The 23037-nt window shown below is 37.6% G+C and overlaps 1 protein-coding gene across 2 annotated transcripts in view; it reads right to left on the reverse strand.

The window, feature by feature from the left end:
* LOC106070530 (hephaestin-like protein) overlaps positions 1–23037 on the reverse strand; it is a 45996-nt gene that overhangs the window by 6144 nt on the left and 16815 nt on the right. For both annotated transcript variants that reach the window (XM_056012440.1, XM_056012441.1), the window contains exons 6-17: positions 19799–19905; positions 19147–19253; positions 17756–17933; positions 16916–17032; positions 15566–15825; positions 12404–12609; positions 9506–9605; positions 8637–8849; positions 7310–7520; positions 2534–2761; positions 1959–2156; positions 1106–1252 (exon numbers count right to left, since the gene is read on the reverse strand). In XM_056012440.1, coding sequence (XP_055868415.1) covers positions 1106–1252; positions 1959–2156; positions 2534–2761; positions 7310–7520; positions 8637–8849; positions 9506–9605; positions 12404–12609; positions 15566–15825; positions 16916–17032; positions 17756–17933; positions 19147–19253; positions 19799–19905 — 2072 coding nt within the window. The remainder of the gene's footprint in view (positions 1–1105; positions 1253–1958; positions 2157–2533; positions 2762–7309; positions 7521–8636; positions 8850–9505; positions 9606–12403; positions 12610–15565; positions 15826–16915; positions 17033–17755; positions 17934–19146; positions 19254–19798; positions 19906–23037) is intronic.

The raw sequence follows: 23037 nt of genomic DNA on the forward strand, positions 1-23037 counted from the left end.
ATTACGGCTGAGTCCAGTGTTTCACATAACTACGCAAACCCAACTGCGACCTAATTTTTTTCCCGAATTTTATGCAGACAAAGCCGTTGTATGCTGGCTTTTCTTTGAGCATCAAATGTTTGTCTCGCAGTTTTTGTAAGAGCTCTCGAACTGTTTCTCTCAGAGGCTATCTGCTCACGCTTCTTTATAAATGTTTTTCTTAGAGGGGGGCGCTGGCGGATTTTTTTAAAGAAAAAAATCGAAAAGGGGTCGATAGGCCAAAATAGGTTGAAGACCACTGGTCTAGACTAACAAAGATATCTCTGTGCTATTACAAATATCGTTACCAATTTTGTCTTAAAAAGCTTATGTCAACTCTGTCTGTCTGTGTGTCTGTCGAGGTAGGGCCCTACCTCCATTTCAGTCAAGTACATTTTCTTCCCTTGTTCGAGATACCAAACAAAATAATGAATTACCAAGAGTTAATTAACTAATTGGTTAATTTTTTTAATAATGATTCTTGTTTTGTCAGCTAAAAGAAATTATTGTGTAAAATTTCAACTCGATCCGAATTTGGGTATTTGGAGAAATAACGTTTACAAACTTTTTACCAGACAGACAGATATAAACTTGTTAAAAGGTTGAATATAAATACAAGTCACAAAGAAATCATGTGTTACTGTTAGGAAGGGAAAGAAAAGAGAAAGACTTTGAGAAGGTAGATAGATAGATAGATAGATAGATAAATAGATAAATAGATAGATAGATAGATAGATAGATAGATAGATAGATAGATAGATAGATAGATAGATAAATAGATAGATAGATAGATAGATAGATAGTTAGATAGATAGATAGATAGATAGATAGATAGATAGATAGATAGATAGAAAGATAGACAGATAGATATAGATATATATATATATATAGATAGATAGATAGATAGATAAATAGATAGATAGATAGATGAGAGAAAGACAAAGAGGAAACACAAAGTACATTTTAAACTCTTGTCTACATTATTTCGCTCTGTGCATTACAACTTGTGCTAATCAAATAGGTCACATAGGGACGCTAGAAACCATTTTTTTTAAAATTCTTTATGATAATTTGTACAGTGACTTACTGATAGTTTGTTCCTACGCGAGCTGGTGCGAATGTTTTGATATTGTCCTCTAGATACCAACTTAAATTCTCATTCATCACAGACATGAAGATAAATAGTTCCTTATCGATGTCCCTACGCTTGCCGTTGACACCTATAGTCCCTTTCCTGAAGGAAAAAAACTGCAGCATTAGAAATATTTAGATCAAATAAGATTTTGTTTTCGTGGGACCATTGAAACAATTAAGAAGAAAGAAAGGAACAGAAGAGAAAAAAGGAGGGGGAAATAGAGGTGTATATAGAGAAAGATAGAAGGAAGAGAGAGAGACAGAGAGAGAGAGAGAGAAAGAGAGAAAGGGGAAGGGGAGAAAGATAGATTTTCTAAAAGAGAAGAATTTCCTTCGCGACCCTCTACCCGTAGCTAGTTGAAGACCTCGGAGAGTGCTTTAGGCTCTCACAGTGAATCCGGGAGGGCTTTTAGAATGTAATTGAAAAAAAAAAGAAACACAAATATAACACAGAATGTTTAGAAATCCAAATTTACGCATTAAATGTTTTGTAGTCTATGAAATAGTTTTTCGTAGATATTTTTAAATGTTCTATGTACTCTAAAAGATTCTTCCTGGAGACAGTATTGGAAGGGCAGAAAGTTCCCCTGCATCCATCAAGGCGGTCTGCGTGAGCACTGGAGCATTTTCCTGCTTTTTTCCCCTCTTGCCCATTGAAAAGGAAATTGACGTCTCCATCCTCCTGCCCCTAATTTGTCGTGCCCCACCCCTTGAGAGGATCTCTTGCCCCCATAGAGAAGACCCACAGTTTGAGAAACGCTGCTCTAAGCTTCTAATACTATGAACATAAAAAGAAAATAGCCTACCTGCAAACAATGAGTGGGCCTAAAAGACCTGTGTTAGTGTCCTTGATTGGGTCCACAGATGAATAATACAGCCAGGGAATACAGTTAGGGTCATTGGGACCCGGACCGGACCTTTCGTTCAGCTGCCAAACATACTGAAATGTCCGACCAGGTAGAACGCCAGAGGCAGACCCGTAGTTGACACCACTATTTTCTTGACTATTGAGCGATAAAATAAAGAAGCAATTCCTAATCAAACATGCCCTCTATAAATATAATTTGGAACACGTTCACACATTATATAGATAACAAAAACATTTGTGACTTCTAACTGGAAAGCATAATATATATATATATGTTTAAAATATTTATCATAGAAGAGTTTGTTGTGCAAATATGATTTTCCTCACTCAAAATAAATATTCCTAAGTATCTGGTTAACAATGTAATAAAAATTAACGAATTAAAATTAACCGATGAAACTTTAGATCGTTAGTCAACTTGTTAAGTAGTCGGCGAAAAGAAAGAGCTTTTAATGGACATGATGTCTATAGAACATAACATATATTAAACAGTTTTCTTGTACAGTAAACTACCTCGTCCAGGCTCCATGTGTGTGGATGGAATAAGGTCTTCTGGCATTGTTTCGAAAGGTCACTTTGACGGTGTCCCCCACCTCCGCCATGATTGCAGGACCTAGAATGTCCAGGCTTCCCTCAGTCTTCAGTTGCCTGAAAGTTGTGTCAGTGTATTCCTTGAACACCGCCTTCTTGTACACGTGACCTATAAAGTTGTCGTTGTGGAGCAGGAATATACCGCCATCTCTGTAGGAAACAGGTCAAGGCAACAAACGTATTACAACGTGAACTTTAGCCTTCAGGCTGATCAAGAGATTTATGGTTTGGAAGCGATGGAGAACATTTTGTGGCAAACACAACCAGCTCAGACAGGTGAAGTAGAAACCTTAAAAGCTATTTAAGATATGGGGACCCTTGTAATCAACATTAGGTAATTTTTTTCGCTGTTCTTTCTTCCATTGAGTGAAAATATCCCTGGAGCTTTTTTTTAAGGGAAGCAAGTGGTGACCTTAAGCGATAGTTTGTGTTGCCAATAGGTAACTCCAGAACAGGTGACAAATTAATCGTTCAACCATATTTGCTTTTTTTTCTCCAAGAATGTTGGTTTTCTGTTAAGATTTCAAGCTTAAATTAGACGAGAGCCCTAACTGTCCCGAAATCTCTTTTTCCTTTTGCTCTTCCCCCCCCCCTCACCAATCCGTTTTTTATTCCATTTCGCATCCCCAGTGGACAGTAAGTGACTGTTGAACTCAAACACTTTGACAATAAGCAAAATAAAAAAAATACTTCATAAAAAACAAAGCTTTTTCAATGGAAGCTATATATAGTAGATTCTTATATTAGGCACACCGTATTCGGTAATTAGGTCACATTTTTATTTTATTTTTTTATTTGGTGACGGTTTAACTTACAAAAAAACTGAAAGCAGATTCTTATTCTGCAACTAAAGGACTATAAAAATAGCTGTGATTCTTTGAATTACCACTCATTGTCAAGATTTTATTTTAAAATAAATCAGGTCACTTCATGCTCCTATAATAAACGCAGTTTTTGTGCTTTCTCCTTTAGCGCACATCGAGCACCGTTAAGAAACACCACTATGTTATTGCTAATCCTATACTCTTAAGCGAGCAATTCTTGTATGTATGTATATATATATATATATATATATATATATATATATATATATATATATATATATATATATATATATAAATTTTATTTCGAAAACGGCTCTAACGATTTTCTTTAAAATTTCAAGGTATGTGCATAATAGAGAGAAAAAAATTCTCAACTCATTGGCCACATTGGGAAAACTCGAGATCGACCGTTATATCGGTTTGAAAATGCCTCATTATCGAAAAATTAATTTTGGCTAGAATGTTTTATGAATGAAAATTTTCCATGACGTAAACGGGAAAAACGCTGCTTACGTCACTAGGCTTACCGCATTACACTAAAATATTTCTTTGCAAACAATAACGAGTTTTAAAGAATCAATAGACCTAATTAAACATTTGCGCACCATCTTACTGTAGATTGATTTATTATAGAAATATGAAATAAAAGTAATGAAATTAAATGTGCCGATGTATGATTAGTTATTTTATTTTAAGTGCTTAATAAGTTGTTTACACTTTAATTGTGTAGAGCGGTGTAGATACCTTTTACTTTGTTGTTTATTTTGCTGGTGACCTCCAGCTGTCTCGTTCTGAGGTTGCATGCAACCAGGTGCTCTCTTCTGTCAGCTAAGGCAAGTTTGCGCCATAAGCTGGTGTTTTAAGCGTTTCGGTGTTACGTCGACCACTTTTTTAGCTCACCAAAAAAGACTGCCTTTGGCATGCGTTCGTCTGAGATTCGTCTCCCATATAGAATACTGCTCTGTCCAGCGTAACTGTCGGACTTAAAGAATTCCCTCTATACAAAGGCCGAGGATACACATTTGAGACCAAAAGAAAATTTGCTGCCGAGGACAGACGCAGACGCTAAAAGAAAATCTTAATCGAGCACCGCGGACAATGGTTATGCTTGCCTTGGATGTGGCAAGATATGTAGGTCACAGCTGCAATCCTCAATAATTTTCGGACTCTAAGACAAGCCTTATTATTATTATTATTTTGCTGGTGAATTATTACCATGTGTCCATGCTTCGATGTCTACTGTCCTGTACCAAAACAATGGAAATGGTCATAACACAGCTTCTCTACGCCTTACTTGCTCACACTTAACATGATATCCATCTAGCGGTCAACGAGTTTGCGTACGCTGCAGCCTCTTTTGATTTAACTATAAACATCGGTAAAAAGCTTGGAGTGAGGGCGTGTTGACGGAAAGCCCAGGAGAGATCTGAATGGAGGGATGTGTAAAAGCAGGTCATAGCACCACTGGGATGGATGGATGGCAAAAGCCGGTATGAACTTCTTATAGTCCGACAGTCAGGCTGGGCAGGGCACGTATCCCGTATGGGTAACGAGCATATTATTCGGCGTAACAGAGGTGCCCTACGGAAACGTTTCTTTAGAAAACTAATGCAATGATTTAAGTCTAATAAGAAAAAATGAGCCATTTTACTTTGTCACTAAGTGCATGTTTTACCCTATAACGTAGAGAAGTTACACTGCAAAGACTTTCTTCCAAGCCAATAATAGTAAGCCTACAATAGAATTACGCAAAAGATGGATTGCAAAACATTAAGACGGACTTGAGCTGTAGTTTGTCTAGACTGTAGGAGGACTTAAAAGACTTTAAATTTAATCGACATGTTCAATTAGGCCTACAATTAGAACTAACAGAACACTAAAACAACTCTTCAGATTAGTAGTCTTTATCCGATCGTTCATTTTCGTAATTACAAGAATATTCTCAAAATGACTTCGGGTATATATCCTTCCGAAATTATTTAACAGAGCTAGGTTCGGCCACCTGGTACAAAAATATTCTCAAAATGACTTCGGGTATATATCCTTCCGAAATTATTTAACAGAGCGAGGTTCGGCCACCTGGTACAAAAATATTCTCAAAATGACTTCGGGTATATATTCTTCCGAAATTATTTAACAGAGCGAGGTTCGGCCACCTGGTACAAAAATATTCTCAAAATGACTTCGGGTATATATCCTTCTGAAATTATTTAACCGAGCGAGGTTCGGCCACCTGGTACAAAAATATTCTCAAAATGACTTCGGGTATATATCCTTCCTTAACAAATTATTAATCCGAGCGAGGCTCGGTCACCTGATATTAAATTATATCTGTGTTAATAAAAAATTATTTAGATTGTATTAAAAGAAGTAGATTCACTTCTGCAACATGTATTTATAGTATATTGTCTCTCTATATATGCCTACCTATATAATCTATGTGTAGAAACAGACAGAAATAAATCTCTATAAATCATAGATCTATAAATTAATTATTATAATTTAATAAACATGATATTTTCAACTAGGCTACATGTAGGCCTATTCTCTGTCTCTTTCTTTTAATTCCCATCCAAGGACCCTCTTCTTTTCATATTTTGGATGTTCGTTTTATTACACCTTAACATCCCCTCCCTCCCATAGATGCTTATAATTCTTTTCATGACTCTCTCCCCCTTCCCTCCACTGCCTGTATGATAGGTTGTGACACTACATGCTTAGTAGCCTGGTGTGATCACCTGCAGTGGGCATGGTCTCTGGCTTCAAATTAGCAGCCCGCAATTTTTCTTTGATTCATAAATTATATATTCTAGATATCTCAATCTAGGTCACTTTTATTCATTGAAAAAATCATAGATTTATAAATCCCAGTAATATTTCTTATTACGATTTTGCCTTGTGCACTATAGGAGAATGTGTTAAATTCATTATTAATGTTGAAACACCTCCTTTTTTAATTTTATTTAACAGCTTACGGAATAAATGTGATTGAAATGTCTTTTTAAAGATGTTTGAAAGCTTATTTTGATAGATCCACCAGCCTACGATCAAACAGGCTCATAATATAGCCTTCATCCCTTATATGGGTATGAATTGCCGGGGGAGGTTTATACAATAGCTTTACATACTTGGTTACCGAGAATCTAAAAAACTGCCATCTGCTTTGGAAAAGCGGAACAAAAATACAGGAACTTATCTAAAATTGGACATGCACTGTCCCGAAACATCGTTTTTAGCTCCAAACATAAAAACAAGTTAATTATAAACAAAAAAAAGCGACGTGTTTCTTAAAGGAGAATTCGATGAGCTGTGCCTAATATAAGAAGCTACTATATATATATATACCAATAATGTAATATTTATTTTCCCTTGTCTATATCAAACTAAATGAAGTAGTTATCACTAAAAAGTAATTCATTCATTTTTTAACAGATTCGGAGAAACAAAGAAGAAGTGTGCAACTTGCTCCGAGACGTGTACAGCCTGTGAACCAGACAGACCAAGGGAGTTGAAGCTTTGTAATGACAATAATTACGTGTGGTTTGGGAGAAGTGAGGTCAAGAGAGAAACATTTTAGTGATGGAGGAGATTCAAACTGATGGTCTTCCAAGCTTGAAATAATGGCTCAGGTGTTATCTCCTTAGATGCAGTATTTTTTTTTTAACTTAACCTTTTTCTGACGCTAAACTAAATATTAATAGGTACTAGTGTCCTGTACTCTGTTTCTTTTGGTATTGGCCACACGACGTCCTCGTCAAACCAGGGAAAGGAATGAGCTCGACTGACTGTAGTAAGAAAATGGACAATTAATGTCCCAAACTAGTTACCCAAGCATTAGGCTATTTCCAAACATCTCATTCATTGATCTACTTACACCGACTCGTTGGTCAGGTTTGATCCCGTGATGATACTCCTGGGCAAGGGTGTGTAGTCCCACATCACTTCTTCAGCTGCTATAAAATATTCTCTGGTCTCCCCGCCTTTCTTCTTGACCGGCTTGGAGTGACCACAGTCGTAGACGTTGTAGAAGGCGAACATGCCGTTGTCCAGGGCAACGTTGGACTGAGAGAACAGCATCCATCTCCCTGGCACATGACGAGGGAAAATACACTTTAGGAACAAGTCATTCTGTGACAATGTTAAACTGATAAGTAACAATGTTAACTGATAAGTAACAATGTTAACTGATAGTAAAAATGTTAAACTGATAAGTAACTATGTTAACTGATAAGTAACTATGTTAACTGATAAGTAACAATATTAACTGATAAGTAACAATTATATTGTGAAAATGTCTTCGAGATTCACATGAAACTGGTTGGTGGGCTTCCCTGATACATGCAGGGCACATAAATCGTCTACATAAGCGATAGGAAACCCAATGGTACCACAGAATACAGTGTAAGCAAAACTTTTGAAAGAAAAAAGAGTTCTTTAAGAAGACGACTGTGAGAGCAGACGATGAAGAAAAGCAAACGACATTGTGGATCCATTGACTAGAGTCACAAGTCATTCATTATTCATTATTGTAGATAATAATATGCCATAATGCATTGTTCACATTACGTTATAGACGTACACAAATGTATGAATATATTCAAAGTTGGAGACATACAAAGATGTAGACACACACATTTATGAACAAAGTTATAGATGTACAAAAATTATGGTGGTGCAGAGTTTGAGACATACTAAGATATAGACATACAGATTGATGAACAAACAAAATTATAGTCTGTTGGTGGTTGGTAGTTGAGTAGAGATGTTGTTGAACAGACTGTTTACTTGAAATGTTATTATTGCAGTCGCGAGTTCTTAAATGTCCAATCCAAACCAACAACAGAACAAATAGTAAAAAACTAGCCGACCCGCGGCGTAGCATACGAGCCCCCCCCCCTCTTTTCTTTTCTGAGCCTCGCTTTCTGTCACCGCGAAAGTTACGTCAAGTCCGACTTGCAGAAATAAAAGAGTTATCTTTCCATGACTTTTTCATCGTGGTGTCCCGCAGAAAACTTTATTACAGGAAGAATGTCACAGTCCACGTCGTCAAAATCACGCCCAGCTGTCTCTCTAACCTATTTCCGTTTTAAGTTTTTAATGTACTAAGGAAATACCCAATGAAACCCAACTTCTATGCGTCTTACTATTAATTAAATTTTATTATTAAATTATGGACAAAGTTATAGACATTCAAAGGCTACCTTCATTATCTGGCAGCATGGACAGCGTAGCAGTGCCCCCAGGAACCAGGTGCCTGCCGTCTCTGTGGGTGCCCATCTCTGTGAAGGTGTTTCCGTCAAAGGTGACCGTGTGGACATCCATCTCCGATCCAACAGACATGACGTACCAGGTGACCTGTTCGTTGAGGCACATGTCAAGGTCAGGTAAGTTGCCGTAGACGTATCCGTTGATGTCTGCAGATGGAAGTGATACTCGAAGTTAAAGGGAAACTCGAAGTTAAAGTGATACTCGAAGTTAAAGTGAAACTCGAAGTTAAAGTGATACTCAAAGTTAAAGTGAAACTCGAAGTTAAAATGATACTCGAAGTTAAAGGGAAACTCGAAGTTAAAATGATAGGCCTACTCGAAGTTAAAGTGAAACTCGAAGTTAAAATGATACTCGAAGTTAAAGTGATACTCGAAGTTAAAGTGATAGGCCTACTCGAAGTTAAAGTGAAACTCGAAGTTAAAATGATACTCGAAGTTAAAGTGATACTCGAAGTTAAAGTGGTACTCGAAGTTAAAGTGGTACTCGAAGTTAAAGTGATACTCGAAGTTAAAGTGATACTCGAAGTTAAAGTGATACTCGAATTTAAAGTGATACTCGAATTAAAGGGATACCCGAAGTTACAGTGATACTCGAAGTTAAAGTGATACTTGAAGTTAAAGTGATACTCGAAGTGATCATTTAACTTATAATGGTACCTTTAGCATGTTCAGTCGAAAGTTATACCTCAAGTGATGGTAAAGTTAAAGTCATATCTGAAGTGATGTTTAAAGTCATATTTTGAAACATTGAAAGTCATATGTGAAGTGATGTTTATATCTGAATCATGTAGGCACAAACTTACTAAATCTGAGTTGTGGCTCTTTGATTTTATTTATATCACTATAGAGTGAGTTCCCTTCGTCGAAAGTTGACAGCGAAATAAAAAACTCTTTTGGTCGCCTCTGGAATAAACAAAATGTATTATTCTTCCATCTCTATCTATATCTCTATATATAATTCTCTTCTTCGCTCAACAGTTTGGACGAGCAAGAAGGAAAGGAAAGATCACTCATTTCTGTGGATAGTCACCCCACGAAAAAACAAAAAGGGGGGGAGGGAACAAGTGGGTATTCACACATCGTTGCGGATGGCTGCGCGCTGGACTGTCAAACCCTGCCCGCTCGTCCTGCGGGAGGTTTGGACTAAAAAGAAAACTATCTTCAACTCTGAAGGAACATGCGAAACATGTAAAACATTTTACAAACATTTTACAAACACTAAATAGCAGCGCCGGACTTAACCATTGTGACCAAGAAGTCATATAAAGAGAACAACTAATCTACTATGTATATTCACCCGTCACTAAATAGCAGGGCCGGATTTAATCATTGTGGGGCCCTATGCGAAACGGATTTCGTAGGGCCAAGTTTGGTTAGGGGAGCGGATAATAAGTGAAATTTAAGAATTTGTATTGGAAAATAAATTCGTCTATGCATTTTATTCATTCTTTACTACGTACAGAATCAATTTACGAGCCTTGCATGTAGCAAAGTCACACAGTATATCATGATAATTCTGTTTCCTACATAGATCACGCAAGAATTACCAAATGTTTCAATCTATCTTTGAGATTTGTTGACATCAAGTAATTCTTCATTAGTTTGAGGCGCGAGAAGCTTCTTTCACCAGATTATACAATTACGGCTAATGCATAATGCCGTTTTTTTATGGCGCGTAGGATGGCGTTTTCCATATTGAATGACACCCCAAAATGACATTTATTGTCTATATATTTCAGGAGATTTGTATGAGTTTTCAAAAGATTTTAATAATTTCCGGAGATTTTTAGGACTTTTTCGTATATTTTGCAATTTCATTATATTTCCAGGAGCTCCTGTGCGGACGCTCGAGGGAACTGTGAAAGCTGGGTACGGAGCGGTAGTTCGACTCTCTGGCAATCCCGAAAGTGACGAGCTCAGTGGTCCCTGTCAGCAGAAAAGCAGCCTCGAGGCTGAACTCGAAGCAATGTTCCAAGCACTGGACTGGGTGGCTACGATGGTAGGTAACGGGACTGCGTCAGCGCACGACATAGTTCTTTTCACGGACTCGGTGGCCGCACTGGAGGCCATAGAACGGCTGGATGAAGGTGCTAGAAGGGTATGGGACGTCCTAACGGTCGGAGGGCGTCTCCTACGATTCGGCGTGAACGTTACTTTGCAATGGGTGCCCGCCCATTGTGGGGTGGTCAGCCACGATTTGGCTGACCAGCTCGCGAAAACCGCGGTCGCAACGGCGCTCGAAAATGATGAACCGTACTCATATGAAAGTGTACGATCCCTAGTCAACCAGCGCATGTTGACACTTTGGCACGACGGCTGGGATTCTTCGGACAAGGGGCGTGAGCTTTATCGGGCAATGAGGAGACCAGACAGAAGGGATGCATGGTGGCAACTTAATCGTGCGGAACAGGCAGTCCTAGCCCAGTTCCGGGTCGGCCATTGTCCAATTGGTGCTTACCTCGGACGATGGAAGGAGAACTACGACACACGGTGTCGCCATTGCATGGAGGACGATGAAACAATAGACCACATTCTTTATGAATGCAGAGTTCTGCACGAAGGACGATTGGGACAAGCTATAGATAGAGAAAATACTGGTTCATGTACGACACAGAGGCTGTCCTTGTACGGGGACAAGGCAACCTTAAGACTCACTGCTCGCTTCCTCTCACGTGCTCTAAGGGAGTAATTCTCAGCATGTTTTTCGTTGTCAATGGGGTTTCTGACTCGGTAAACCAGGAGGCCGCGGAAAAGATGTTATAATTTATAATAGGTTTAATTTAATAATTTACACCTAGAATTAGCGTGAGGGCCTATAAAAGTGCGGGGCACACTGCGGTCGCATCTAATGCCGGCCCTGCAAAATAGCGGCGTATGCAGCAAAATAGCGGCGTATGCAGCAAAATAGCGGCGTATGCTGCGCTGTGGGTCGACTAGTTGTTGTTTTTTATTAATGATTCTTGGCACCGTGTTTTATTGTTGAATCCTACAAAGAAGTGATTAAAGTAATAGACAAAAAATATTTAAAAATATATTCCCATTTTATATAAATAAATACAATAAACTTAACATTTATATTTCATTATTTATAATTTTGTATTAACTCTAATTATGTGTATGCGTTTTATATATAACGTTTGCATGGGGGTGTCCATATACAAATGTGATAGTACTAATACTTGATTTAACTCTTTCTCTCCGTAATTATTTATCATATTCTGGTGGAATCAACGTTGGTATCGTCAGTTAGGAGAGAAAGAGTTAAAAATAAAATAAGAGAAATACAATAAAATTGTTATTCCCCTTAGTCCAATAGATAAAACACTGGACTGTAACTGTAATTTATAGTCTTTCTGAAATTATCAACAAAATGTGTAGCTAGGTAGGACAAGTTTATGTGCGAAATTTCAGCTTGATAAGTAAAGTAAGTAAAGTTCCCTTTCAGACCTTGCGATCTATAGGGCTGATGATGTAAAGATCATCTGTTTCTGTGGCCCACGGTGTAATGCACAACGATTAACCGTCTTTACTTTCTCCAACTAATTTCAGGTACTCATTAGAGCTGGTTGGACTCAGAGGCGTCCAAAGATCAAGGGATCACAGTCTTTGCAACGTCTGGCTCTGCTGCAACAAGTTTCACATCCGGACACGTCTGGCTCTGCTGCAACAAGTTTCACATCCGGACACGTCTGGCTACTTACTTGTTTACTGGACAAGAAACCCCGCCTACAAATCAAAAGAGGTCCAACGAGTCCCGCGTTCCTGTCTTTAGACGGATCGTGTGCAGATGTGTAGAGAAAGTTCTTGCACGGCAATGAGGAACCTTCGAGCAAATTTACTGGAACTTCAAATCTGTAGGTGTGTGTCTGATTGGTGCCCACAGCTCCACCTGGAACGCCGGGCCCATCTGTTAGACACAAGGGGTACACTTAGGTTACAGACAAATAACTAATATATTTTGGCAGCTATTTGAGAAAAACATTCGTAAGAAAGCTAAAGAGATTCTAGAAACAAAAAAAAACACCTTTGGATAAGGATTTTGTGATTTTACCATCACTAAAGAGATACAAGACACCGAGAGCAAAGACAAACAGACACAAAAACCTTTTGTTCCCCAAGCAATCAAATCATTAAATATAAACTATCTGATATAAACTTTTCACATGTAAATTATCAATGGATCTGGTGTGAATGTATATTTTTGTTCTCTATAGTTATAATGTTTTATTTGATGTAATACAAATTGTAAGAAAAAAATCCTTATTGACAATGAAGATGATTATATATATATATATATATATATATATATATATATATATATATATATATATATATATATATATATATATATATATATATATATATATATAAATGTATGTATATATGTATGTATGTATGTATGTATGTATGTATGTATGTATGTATGTATGTATGTATGTATGTATGTATGTATTGTATCTATGTATGTATGCAGGGCCGCCGCGAGGGTTGTGGCCGCCTACGTACGAAATTTTAAAATGCCCCCCCCACCCCCCTTTTTTTTCTAGAAAAAAAAATGTCATTAAGACTGAGCTGGATACTGTTCCAACAATGCCCTTTGATTTCAATCCATTTTTTTTTTTGTAGACCATTCCATTTTTACCTTTCATATTCGCACCGTTGTTGTACCCCTCATGTACAACTATGAACCATGCACTATAAACGATTTCGGATTTAAGTGTCTTCAGAAATCTGACATTTTGGTTCTTTGTGATAAGCATTAAAAACTGATCTCGTTCTTACCATGGAACTATGTAGTTCCATGTTCTGACTATTCGCTTATGCTCCTGTATTTGTGAAGATTATATATAATTAATGAGCTACGGTAGGTATATTGCAAGGAATAGTGTAAATAATAACGATCTATTTACAATTTCTCGATACATTTGACAGCTCAATAAGGTTATATGGTTAAAAAAGTAAAGCAAAGTTCCCCTTTCAGACCTTGTGGTCTATAGGGCAGATGATGTAAAAGTCATCTATTTCTACGGTCCTACGGTTTAACGAGTGTGTCATGTGGCCAGCACAACGACCAAATGCCTTTACTTTTCTCCAACTAATGCCAGGTACCCATTAACTGGGTGGACTCACTTTCATAATAATTATCACGATTGTATTTTGGAGAGATGTGCATTGTATCCACAATCATCTGACATAAGGGGATTCAGAGGTGCCTACAAATTTATCCAACAAATGAAGCAACTCGGCGCTGAATATTTTTATTGATACAAATTAAAGAATCCAAAGTACAAGTCACTAATACAATGACTTGAAATAAAACTTTGGAGCCAGTTTTTCTCACATTCCCGGGTGGCGACTCAATAGAGAACATTTCCGTTCGAGCCCCCTTTAGAAGCTGGAGTCCGGAGGAGCGATGTTGGCTTCCCACTGAGGTCCGTGAGTTTTTTTTTTTAAGAATGTAATAAAAGGAAATTTAGCCTATTTAACACTATGAAAATTGTGGACATTGTGTTGCATACATCATTTTTAAGCGTTGTAAAAGTTCTTTCTGGAGGTAGAATTGAAGATACGGCAGGTTTCCGTTCAAATCGGCAAGGGGTCTGAACATTTTTTTCGCCGCCATCCCTCCCCACCCCCTCCGCTTTGGTCGGTTGTTGGCTTGCAGCTCCAGACAGCTAGTACAACTGAACTGATGAAGGCGTTTTACATTTTTAATAAATAAACTTTGAATAACTTGAACAAACTTCTTTGTGAACAAAAAAACTCATACAATTGTTTTTATTCACAAATTAATTTGAGATGAGATATAGATCTAATACTAATGAAATAAACTGGCAATTAAACAACATCTAGCTCACAACAAAAAAAATGTTTACTCTTTTAGGTCTTAAGATCGTTAATTTTATCATCGTCAATCAATTGCTGAACTTCTTCTCACCGCTGCTTAGGAAACACAACACCCATTTTTGTCAGGACGTTGCGCCCCCTCCACATGAGAGGAACTATAGCGCTCCCCTCCCAGTGAAAATGTTTTTAAAATTGACTTTTAATTTCCAGTAATAGATCTACTTAAAAATATTACAAACAACCAGCGAAAATTCTAGGCCAGGAATGAGTAGGCGCTTCTGGAAAAACGTGGGGATCCCTCGCATGCTGCTTTATTTTTTTTTTCAAGTTTCCAAAATAATTTTTTTTGTACGAATATCGTTTATATTTTCAAAGGAAAATGGAATAATTATAATTTATATAAAATATTTAAGTATTTTTTTTTAATTTAAATATTTTTTTTAAGTAACCTTGGAATAATGATTTGGCCGCCCCCTAAAATTGGCCACCTGCGTGCGATGCACACATTGCACAATAGGTAGCGGCGGCCCTGTATGTATGTATGTATGTATGTATGTGTGCATGTGTGTGTGTATGTGTGTGTGTGTGTGTGTGTGAAATTAAAAAGTAAAACAAGAAGTTCCCTTTCAGAACTTGACCTCCATGGGGCAGAAGATGGAACTCTATGGCCTATGCTTAGCGATGTTGTTCTATGGCCACTAATGGCCAGTACAACGTGGAACCTCCCTTAACTTCCTTAACAAATATCGGGTACCTATTAGACCTGGGTGAAGTTAGATGCCTACTGAAAAGCCAGTAGCTTAATATCCCAGTCCTCCCCTGGACCAATGTGCTCCAGAAAACTACATCTTGAGAGTTTTAACATTTTTGTTTTCTTGCACAATTCTATTTTAGAATATATAGAGCACTTCTTTTTTTCAGAAATTTTGGTAATTAAGTTTTGATTTAAATTAATTACATTGAAACAATTTTTTATGCTGAAACAGTCCAATAATATTTGAGTTACAAATGCTTACCAAGCGACTCTTCCAGCGGGTCAAATGTCACTCCATGGGCCAGAAATGACACCGAGAATTGAATCCTGTTTTTCAAGGTCACGAAAAGCCTATCACCTTCTTCGGCGCCAATTACCGGTCCCAGAATTCCCATGTGAGATTCATACTCAGGTTTCGAGTTCCGGTGTCTGAACTGTTCGTCCTCGTACTCTACAAATTTGGCTTTCGTGTAGGCGAAGTCATTGTCGGAGCAGGCTTTGTAGCAAGGATTATGATAAAATCTGGGATGGTAAAGAACACATTTCTGAAGTTACTGAAATCTCTGAACATTGATAACTTAATGTATAACAACAAACTCACACATTTAATGTACGTACTTGAGTCGTAAGGTCGTTAGACATTGCAAACATATTTCTACACACTGACACAAGTTAGGAAGAACAGCAGGCAGTTTGATTTGAAAGGCGTGGAAGACACCAGAAAGATTTAAAACAGATAGGGGGTGGTGACAGCAAGGAACACAAAACTGGACACAGCTGGACATAGATCTACGTGATATTTAACTAGTAATGAAAAACTCTGGACACCGGAAAATCATTTTAATAAGTAAATATTAAAACAAGATACAATACTGGAGACTTGTAACATTAATTAGTTATTAAGAACAAAATAATCGATGTATATTAGATATAGGGAAAGCATAATTTATTTTTAAAAAATATGTTCTATGTTTTTCTTGTTCGTAAATAAACTAATACATAAAATATATATATAACTTTTATATAATAATAATAATAATAATCTTTATTATCTGTAAGGAAATTTGTCTTACAATTTGTGCATTACACCAAACAAAAAACATTATAACTATAAGAAACCAAAGTGTACATTCACACCAGACTCACTCATAATTTACATGTGACAAAGTTTATACAAGATTGTTCTTATTTAATGATTTGATTGCCAGGGGAACAAAAGAGTGTTTGTGTCTGTTTGTCTTTGCTATCGGTGTCTTGTATCTCTTTTGTGATGGTAAAATCACAAAATCCTGACACAAAGGGTGATTCTTTATTTCGAGGATCTTGTTAGCTTTTTTATAGATGTTTGTCTCATACTTTCATGCTTATATCATGCTCAGAGCGCTATGATCAAATCTCATTTGTGGACCAGTTGGTGTGTGTGTGTGTGGGGGGGGGTTATCTGGGAGAAAGTTTTCCTTCTTGACTTAATTTGGTTTTTGTTACATTAAAACAACAGGAGGGGAGCAGATGCATATTCTTGAACTAACTTGAACCTGGGCACACGGGCACCTTACTACGCTACTGTTTACAGCTATGAGTTTTCCATATGAATTAAGGATAATGGTCAAACCTTAATCGATCTCTGTGTACACGTCTCCAGAATGACCAAAACGATGGACCATGCTTTGGCCAGATACTGCTGACGTAAGGTCTTCTGAGATACACTGTATTCTGTTCAGTGGTCGTGCTTTAACAAAAAAAAACGAAATGTACATTTTTTTTTCCAGAACCATAAATACAAATAACAAAATACTATTTGATAAGATGCATTTCTATAAAATTGACATGATACCTCTAAATATGACACTATCAGATGTAATCGAAGGATGGCTGGTTTGCTGAGAGGCTTAAAATCTTATCTTATCTTATCTTGTATAATACAGACGTTACTTCAAAAAAGAAGATTACGTCCTACGCGTCATGCATTCAGTCATGCATATTAACCAATGACTTAAATTCTGCCAAGTCTCTGGTTTTCCTGGCTAGCTCAGGCAACCCATTCCTAACTCTAATAGCACTAGGGAAGAAGGTGCACTTGTACAAATTTGTCTTATCATATGGAACGAGGAATGTGCCTTTATCTTTGTATTTTCTGAGTATTTTATTAAATTTTGTTTTGGTATTTGAAGAGTATGCATATATATATATATATAAAGCAGAAATTTAGAATCTCAGAGTCCAGCTCACTAAAGCATTCTACTCTTTTCTTACCAAATATGGTTGCTACTTTTACAGCATTTTTGTTTTGGGACTAATTTAACTAAATATTAGTGGCAATGCTAACAAAATTTAGGAATTTGAATAACATATAAAACGTAAAAACGTTATCACATGGAAGACATCAATTCGTTGGTGACACCCTTAAGTCCCGGTTCAAACTAAACTTTTAATAACCGAGAGCCTTTCTTACCGCTTTGTAGTGGGTAAGGGATTTCCGGTTCTCAAATCAAGCTTTGTGGGCGCATAGTTCCACTTGACTTCTTCCACAGCCAAATAATATCTCCGAGTGGTTCCTTGGAACTGTTTTGGATTTTGAACATCTTTTTGTTCCCCACATTGTTTCACGGAATAATAAGCGAAGATGCCATCTACGAAATGGAAGACAATACATAATTATAAAGCAAGTTTCGCACAGTAAGAAAACGTCGATGTTTAGATTGAATCTCATTAACAGTTGAACATTTGATGGAACTTCTTATTACTTCCTTTACATTCAACTATATATTAGTCTGTTCTACCGTTGTTCTACCGTTGGGGCACCACACATGATATGTCGACCGTCTTTCTCCATTCCCAGAGGCGATCTTAGCAGTGCGCTGGGCCCTGGGCAAGTGTCACATCAGGGCCACGATTATGCTGACGTCACAAAAAATTCTCTTTATCGGTGGGCCTCCATAAGGCGCGGGTCCTGGGGCGGTAAGGTGCCATTCCTCTCTGTCTTTCGCCTTGACTAGAATCTCTTTCAATGACAGGCCCGTCCATTCTTTGATGTTGTCTTCACATCGCTTTCTCTGTCTGGATCTTTTTTTTTCCCTAGCACTATTCCCTGCAAGAAGGTCTTTTCAGACCTTTGCGAAACTATGGGGCAGATGATGTTAAGGTCATCTGTCATCTGTGTCCCACGGTTTACAACAGTGTCAAGTGAGGCGGAACAACGATCAACCATCTTTACTTTTCCCCAACTAATGTCAGGTACCCATAAGAGCTGGGTGCACTCAGAGGCACCCTGAAGATCTCGAAATTAAAAGTCCCAATCTTCACCAGGATCTGAACCCCGGACCTCTTGGTTCGGAAGCCATTAGTAGATAGATAGATAGATAGGCAGTAATTTAGGCATTGTAAGGCATTATGTCCATTACAAATGTTATTTAAAGATGAAATACTTGGCAAGATATCAGAGACAAAAAAAATCCCATTAAAAACAAACAAACAAACAAACAGCCCTTTCATAAGCAAGTAAAACAAACTCTTACATAAGGTAGCTACTTAAAGTAAAACAAACCCTTACATAGGGTAGCTACTTAAAGTAAAACAAACCCTTACATAAGATATCTACTTAAAGTAAAACAAACTCTTACATAAGGTAGCTACTTAAAGTAAAACAAACTCTTACATAAGGTAGCTACTTAAGGTAAAACAAACTCTTACATAAGGTAGCTACTTAAGGTAAAACAATCTCTTACATAAGGTAGCTACTTAAGGTAAAACAAACTTTTACATAAGGTAGCTACTTAAAGTAAAAACAAATCCTTACACCAGCAAGCTACTTAAAGTAAAAAACAACCCCCGACTAGATCTCACCTTGTTGGAAGTCCCCTACCATGTCCGAGATAAGCCAACGTCCAGGCTGTGTGGGCGTGGTCTCAGCAGCAACAAACGTTGCAGTATAGACAGACAGAGTGTCTCCCCTGAAGGGAAATACAAGGCAATATCATGACTTTACTTTCTAGTCTTCCGTCCCGAAGTATCTGTAATGTAACTGACTGTACTAGTGGTGTTTCTCTAGTCCAATGTTACTATTCACTGCAGTGGCGTAGCTAGGTTGGGGGAGGAGGGGGGAATTTTAAAAATCCCCCCGGCCACCCACTTGAATGGGGTCCCCTTAATGAGTGTTTTTTTACATTAAAAATTAAATATTACGCAAAATGCAGGGGCCCCCAAAGAGGTCAAGCCCGTAGGACCCCCAAACGATGGAAAATTCCTAGCTACGCCCCTGTTCATCTGTTATTAATCTTTTGTATACTTCATCTTTACGTTTTCTTTTCTTCAACTGGCCCCAACTGCCAACTATTGGTTTGCGCATTACATTTTTTTTTGGTTAGGTAAAAAAACAACACCAGTGTTATTTTGTGAAAGAAACGAATCAAAATATCGAAGTCGTTGATTAAATGGCCTACACTAAGAGTACGATTTCTAAACGTGTATCGAACGTCTGCTGAGCAAAGTTACCTACCTTGTGTGTTGGTACTGAACATTCTGTCCGTGAAAATGAAGCGAGTGGACATCAGCCTCATTGCCGAATCCAATGACGTAAAAGACAACTCTATCCCCAACGCAGGCCTAGGGGAACAGAAAGCATTACTAAAGGGCAATACAATAGAGGCAGCTATTTTTAAATGTTGCTAAATTTATTACTTTCTTTTCACGTTATCTAGGCTATGCTAATAGACCGCACGTGACCAATTGTAGCAGTAATGATGACAGAAACAGCAATGTGCCAGTGACTGCCTGACTTTATGGAACAGGTTCACTGGATGGACCAGTAGGTTTGGTGATGGCAGGATTGGTATGAGTGTCTGTTCGTTGATACATGAGCAGCTTTTATAGCCCGTGGACCTTACGGCTAGGATCTATACCAAGGCTTCAGTTTTGTTATCACGTTAGTTTGCTGCGACATTGAGTTTCTTTATTGAGTTGTGTGACCAGCGGGTAAACGAAATAAAACACTACAAACAGATAAGATAAGATAAGATAATTTTAGTAGTCTAAAAGTTCCTCAATGGAACACGTCGCACATTCTGGGTATTTAGCGGAACAACTTGCTTATTTCTTAGAGGTTAATTTACGATGGGTAAAATGCCACAGACAGATTCATGGTAATTGATTCGGCAGTGATTGTTGTTTCAATCAGGGATTCCCAAAATACGACCCACGACGCTTTGCTATCCGGATTGTCAGAACGTTGACACACAGAGTAGAAAATCAGCATGTTTTTTGCTTTAAAAAGTGTCTCTCTATTTTGGGGAAGTCTCTCCATAGTTCTTAGATGTAACTTTGCAGTATTCTAAATTTATGTATTATTTATTTTCTTATTGTCAAGACCAAGAACATTCAGCAGTGATGGAATGTATGAAACACATGTTATGTAACCGACGCTCAGACAAACATCTAGACTCAGTGCTCTCGAGTCTTTTAAGACTTTGGTTTCAGATTCACTTCAAACATACTAATAATACATGTAAATACTAAGGGTTTCAAAAAAAAAATCCTTTTTTTGCGATGATGTGACCCGCCGCACGGAAGTCAGACATTTATTTGGCCCGCAAGTCACATGAACTTTAAATCGAATAGGACTTGAATAAGGACGAGCTAGTAAGATGTAACAGCGTGAACAAATCTAGGTCTTATATATAAAGTCTACAACCTTTCAGGTAGTTTGTTTGTGGTGCGTGATATAGAAAGCGTGTTATGTTAATATTTCATAATTTTCATTCAAATATCCTGTTCAATTCTATGCGAGATACAAGTACAAATATTTGATAGATCTATACAAGTTTTCTGCAAATAAGCTACCGCAGGAATGTCAAACTCATTAAGGTATACGGGCGACATAAAAACTTACTATGACCTGAAGGGCCGCAGCCAAAAATCTGTTGCAAAACAGCCTACTAGTTTTTATGTAAATTAGAAACAATACAATAGAATACAATAATTAATGGCATACTTGACTCTTAGCTAAATTTGTAGTACGATTTGGTAATTAAAAATTACTATGATTACGCATTATTTTGTTTGTCCTGATCATTGCGTTTTTGTCAAAAAATAAATGCCGGAACTCAGTGATGGATTGACTAACTTTTCACTACTAATAAATTAATAATAAACGCTAAAATACAAGAAAATATTATTTCCCCACATTGAAAAAGGTGCCGGTACGCCGTACCGGTGCGTACCGTCACAAAAAAAAAAGCACTGTCCTGATGCTTAACATCTATTCTGGGATACAAGTTCATTAATGTCAGGGTGAAGGTTGTTTGCCACTGACACTAACATCACTGATGACAAATTTCGATAAGATAATCACGAACGGTGAGGTGTTTTTGTAGTTTTCATTATGGAAAAGAACTGCTCACAATGATCAGTGCTTGCAAACATAGCTAGAATTCTGGCTGCAAATTTCCGCAATTCAACGTACTGTACAATTTGGGCACATCCACTTCTATATACTTCAATTTCAACAAAGAATCTGACTGCTATTCTATCAGCTCTAGTTGCACATAACCAGCAGCATTTTCAGAAGCAATTAAAAATGGAGATAGGCCTACAAACAACGAAAATTCTTGCTCGTATGAAACGAAGTCACAATAACGGTCATTGAAAGCATCTTTCCCAAATGTTGTAGTCGTATTTCATCTTTTTAGCTCCTGGCACGTTCTCTTCACATTTCTTTTATCCACAAAGCACTTCACATCATTGTACGCAGTTGTGACAATTTTGTCTTTACTTTGAAGTTTCAAATTCAAGTCTTGCAGGTGACCAGTGAGATCGACTGCAAGTGCCAAATCCTAAACCTATTCGTCAGTTTGGAAATGTTCAACAGGTTCACCTTTCACGTTCAGAAACAATACAATTTCCTCAATCTCTTCAATGCTTTATGACACGAGAGCCAGCGGAATTCTGTGTAGTAGGAACACAATCAAATTCGTGTCCAACGTCATCCAGAAGCATTGAAAATTGGCGACGATTTAAACTAGCGGCTGAAACCGGTCTTATGACATGTTGGAACTCTAATTGCTTTGCGCAGAATGTTTCTCGGTGAATGATGCACTGAAAATGAGGAAATTTAAACTTAGCGTCAGTCTCTCTTATTTTTGCAAGTAGCTTTGCATCAAAACCATTTCATTTCATGGTTGGTGCGCCATCCGTTGTTAGACTAGCTAGCTTTACCAAAGGTAAATTGTACTGCAATGTCACCTCTTGTTATTTCTCAAAACATCCTCGTAGTAACATTCATTCTTTTGTCATATTCACACAAATAAGTCATATTCACTACATCCGTCACATTTACCAAATAAGTCACATTCCCAAAATAAGTCATATTCACTAAATAAGTCATATTCACTAAAAGAAAAGTCATATTCATGTAGTAACATTCATTCTTTTGTCATATTCACAAAAGTAAGTCATATTCACTGTATACGTCACATTTACTAAATAAGTCACATTCCTTAAATAAGTAATATTCACTAAGTCATATTCACTTAGTCATATTCAGAGGCGTGGTGGCTGAGCTGTAAGGCGCTTGGCTTCTGAACCGGGGGTCACGGGTTCGAATCCTGGTGAAGAACTGGGATTTTTAATTTTGGGATCCTTGGGCGCCTCTGAGTCCACCCAGCTCTAATGGGTACCTGACATTAATTAGGGAAAAGTAAAGGCGGTTGGTCGTTGTGCTGGCCACATGACACCCTCGTT

Source organism: Biomphalaria glabrata, chromosome 15, assembly GCF_947242115.1.
Source record: "Biomphalaria glabrata chromosome 15, xgBioGlab47.1, whole genome shotgun sequence".
In the NCBI taxonomy this organism is placed as follows: Eukaryota; Metazoa; Mollusca; class Gastropoda; family Planorbidae; genus Biomphalaria; species Biomphalaria glabrata.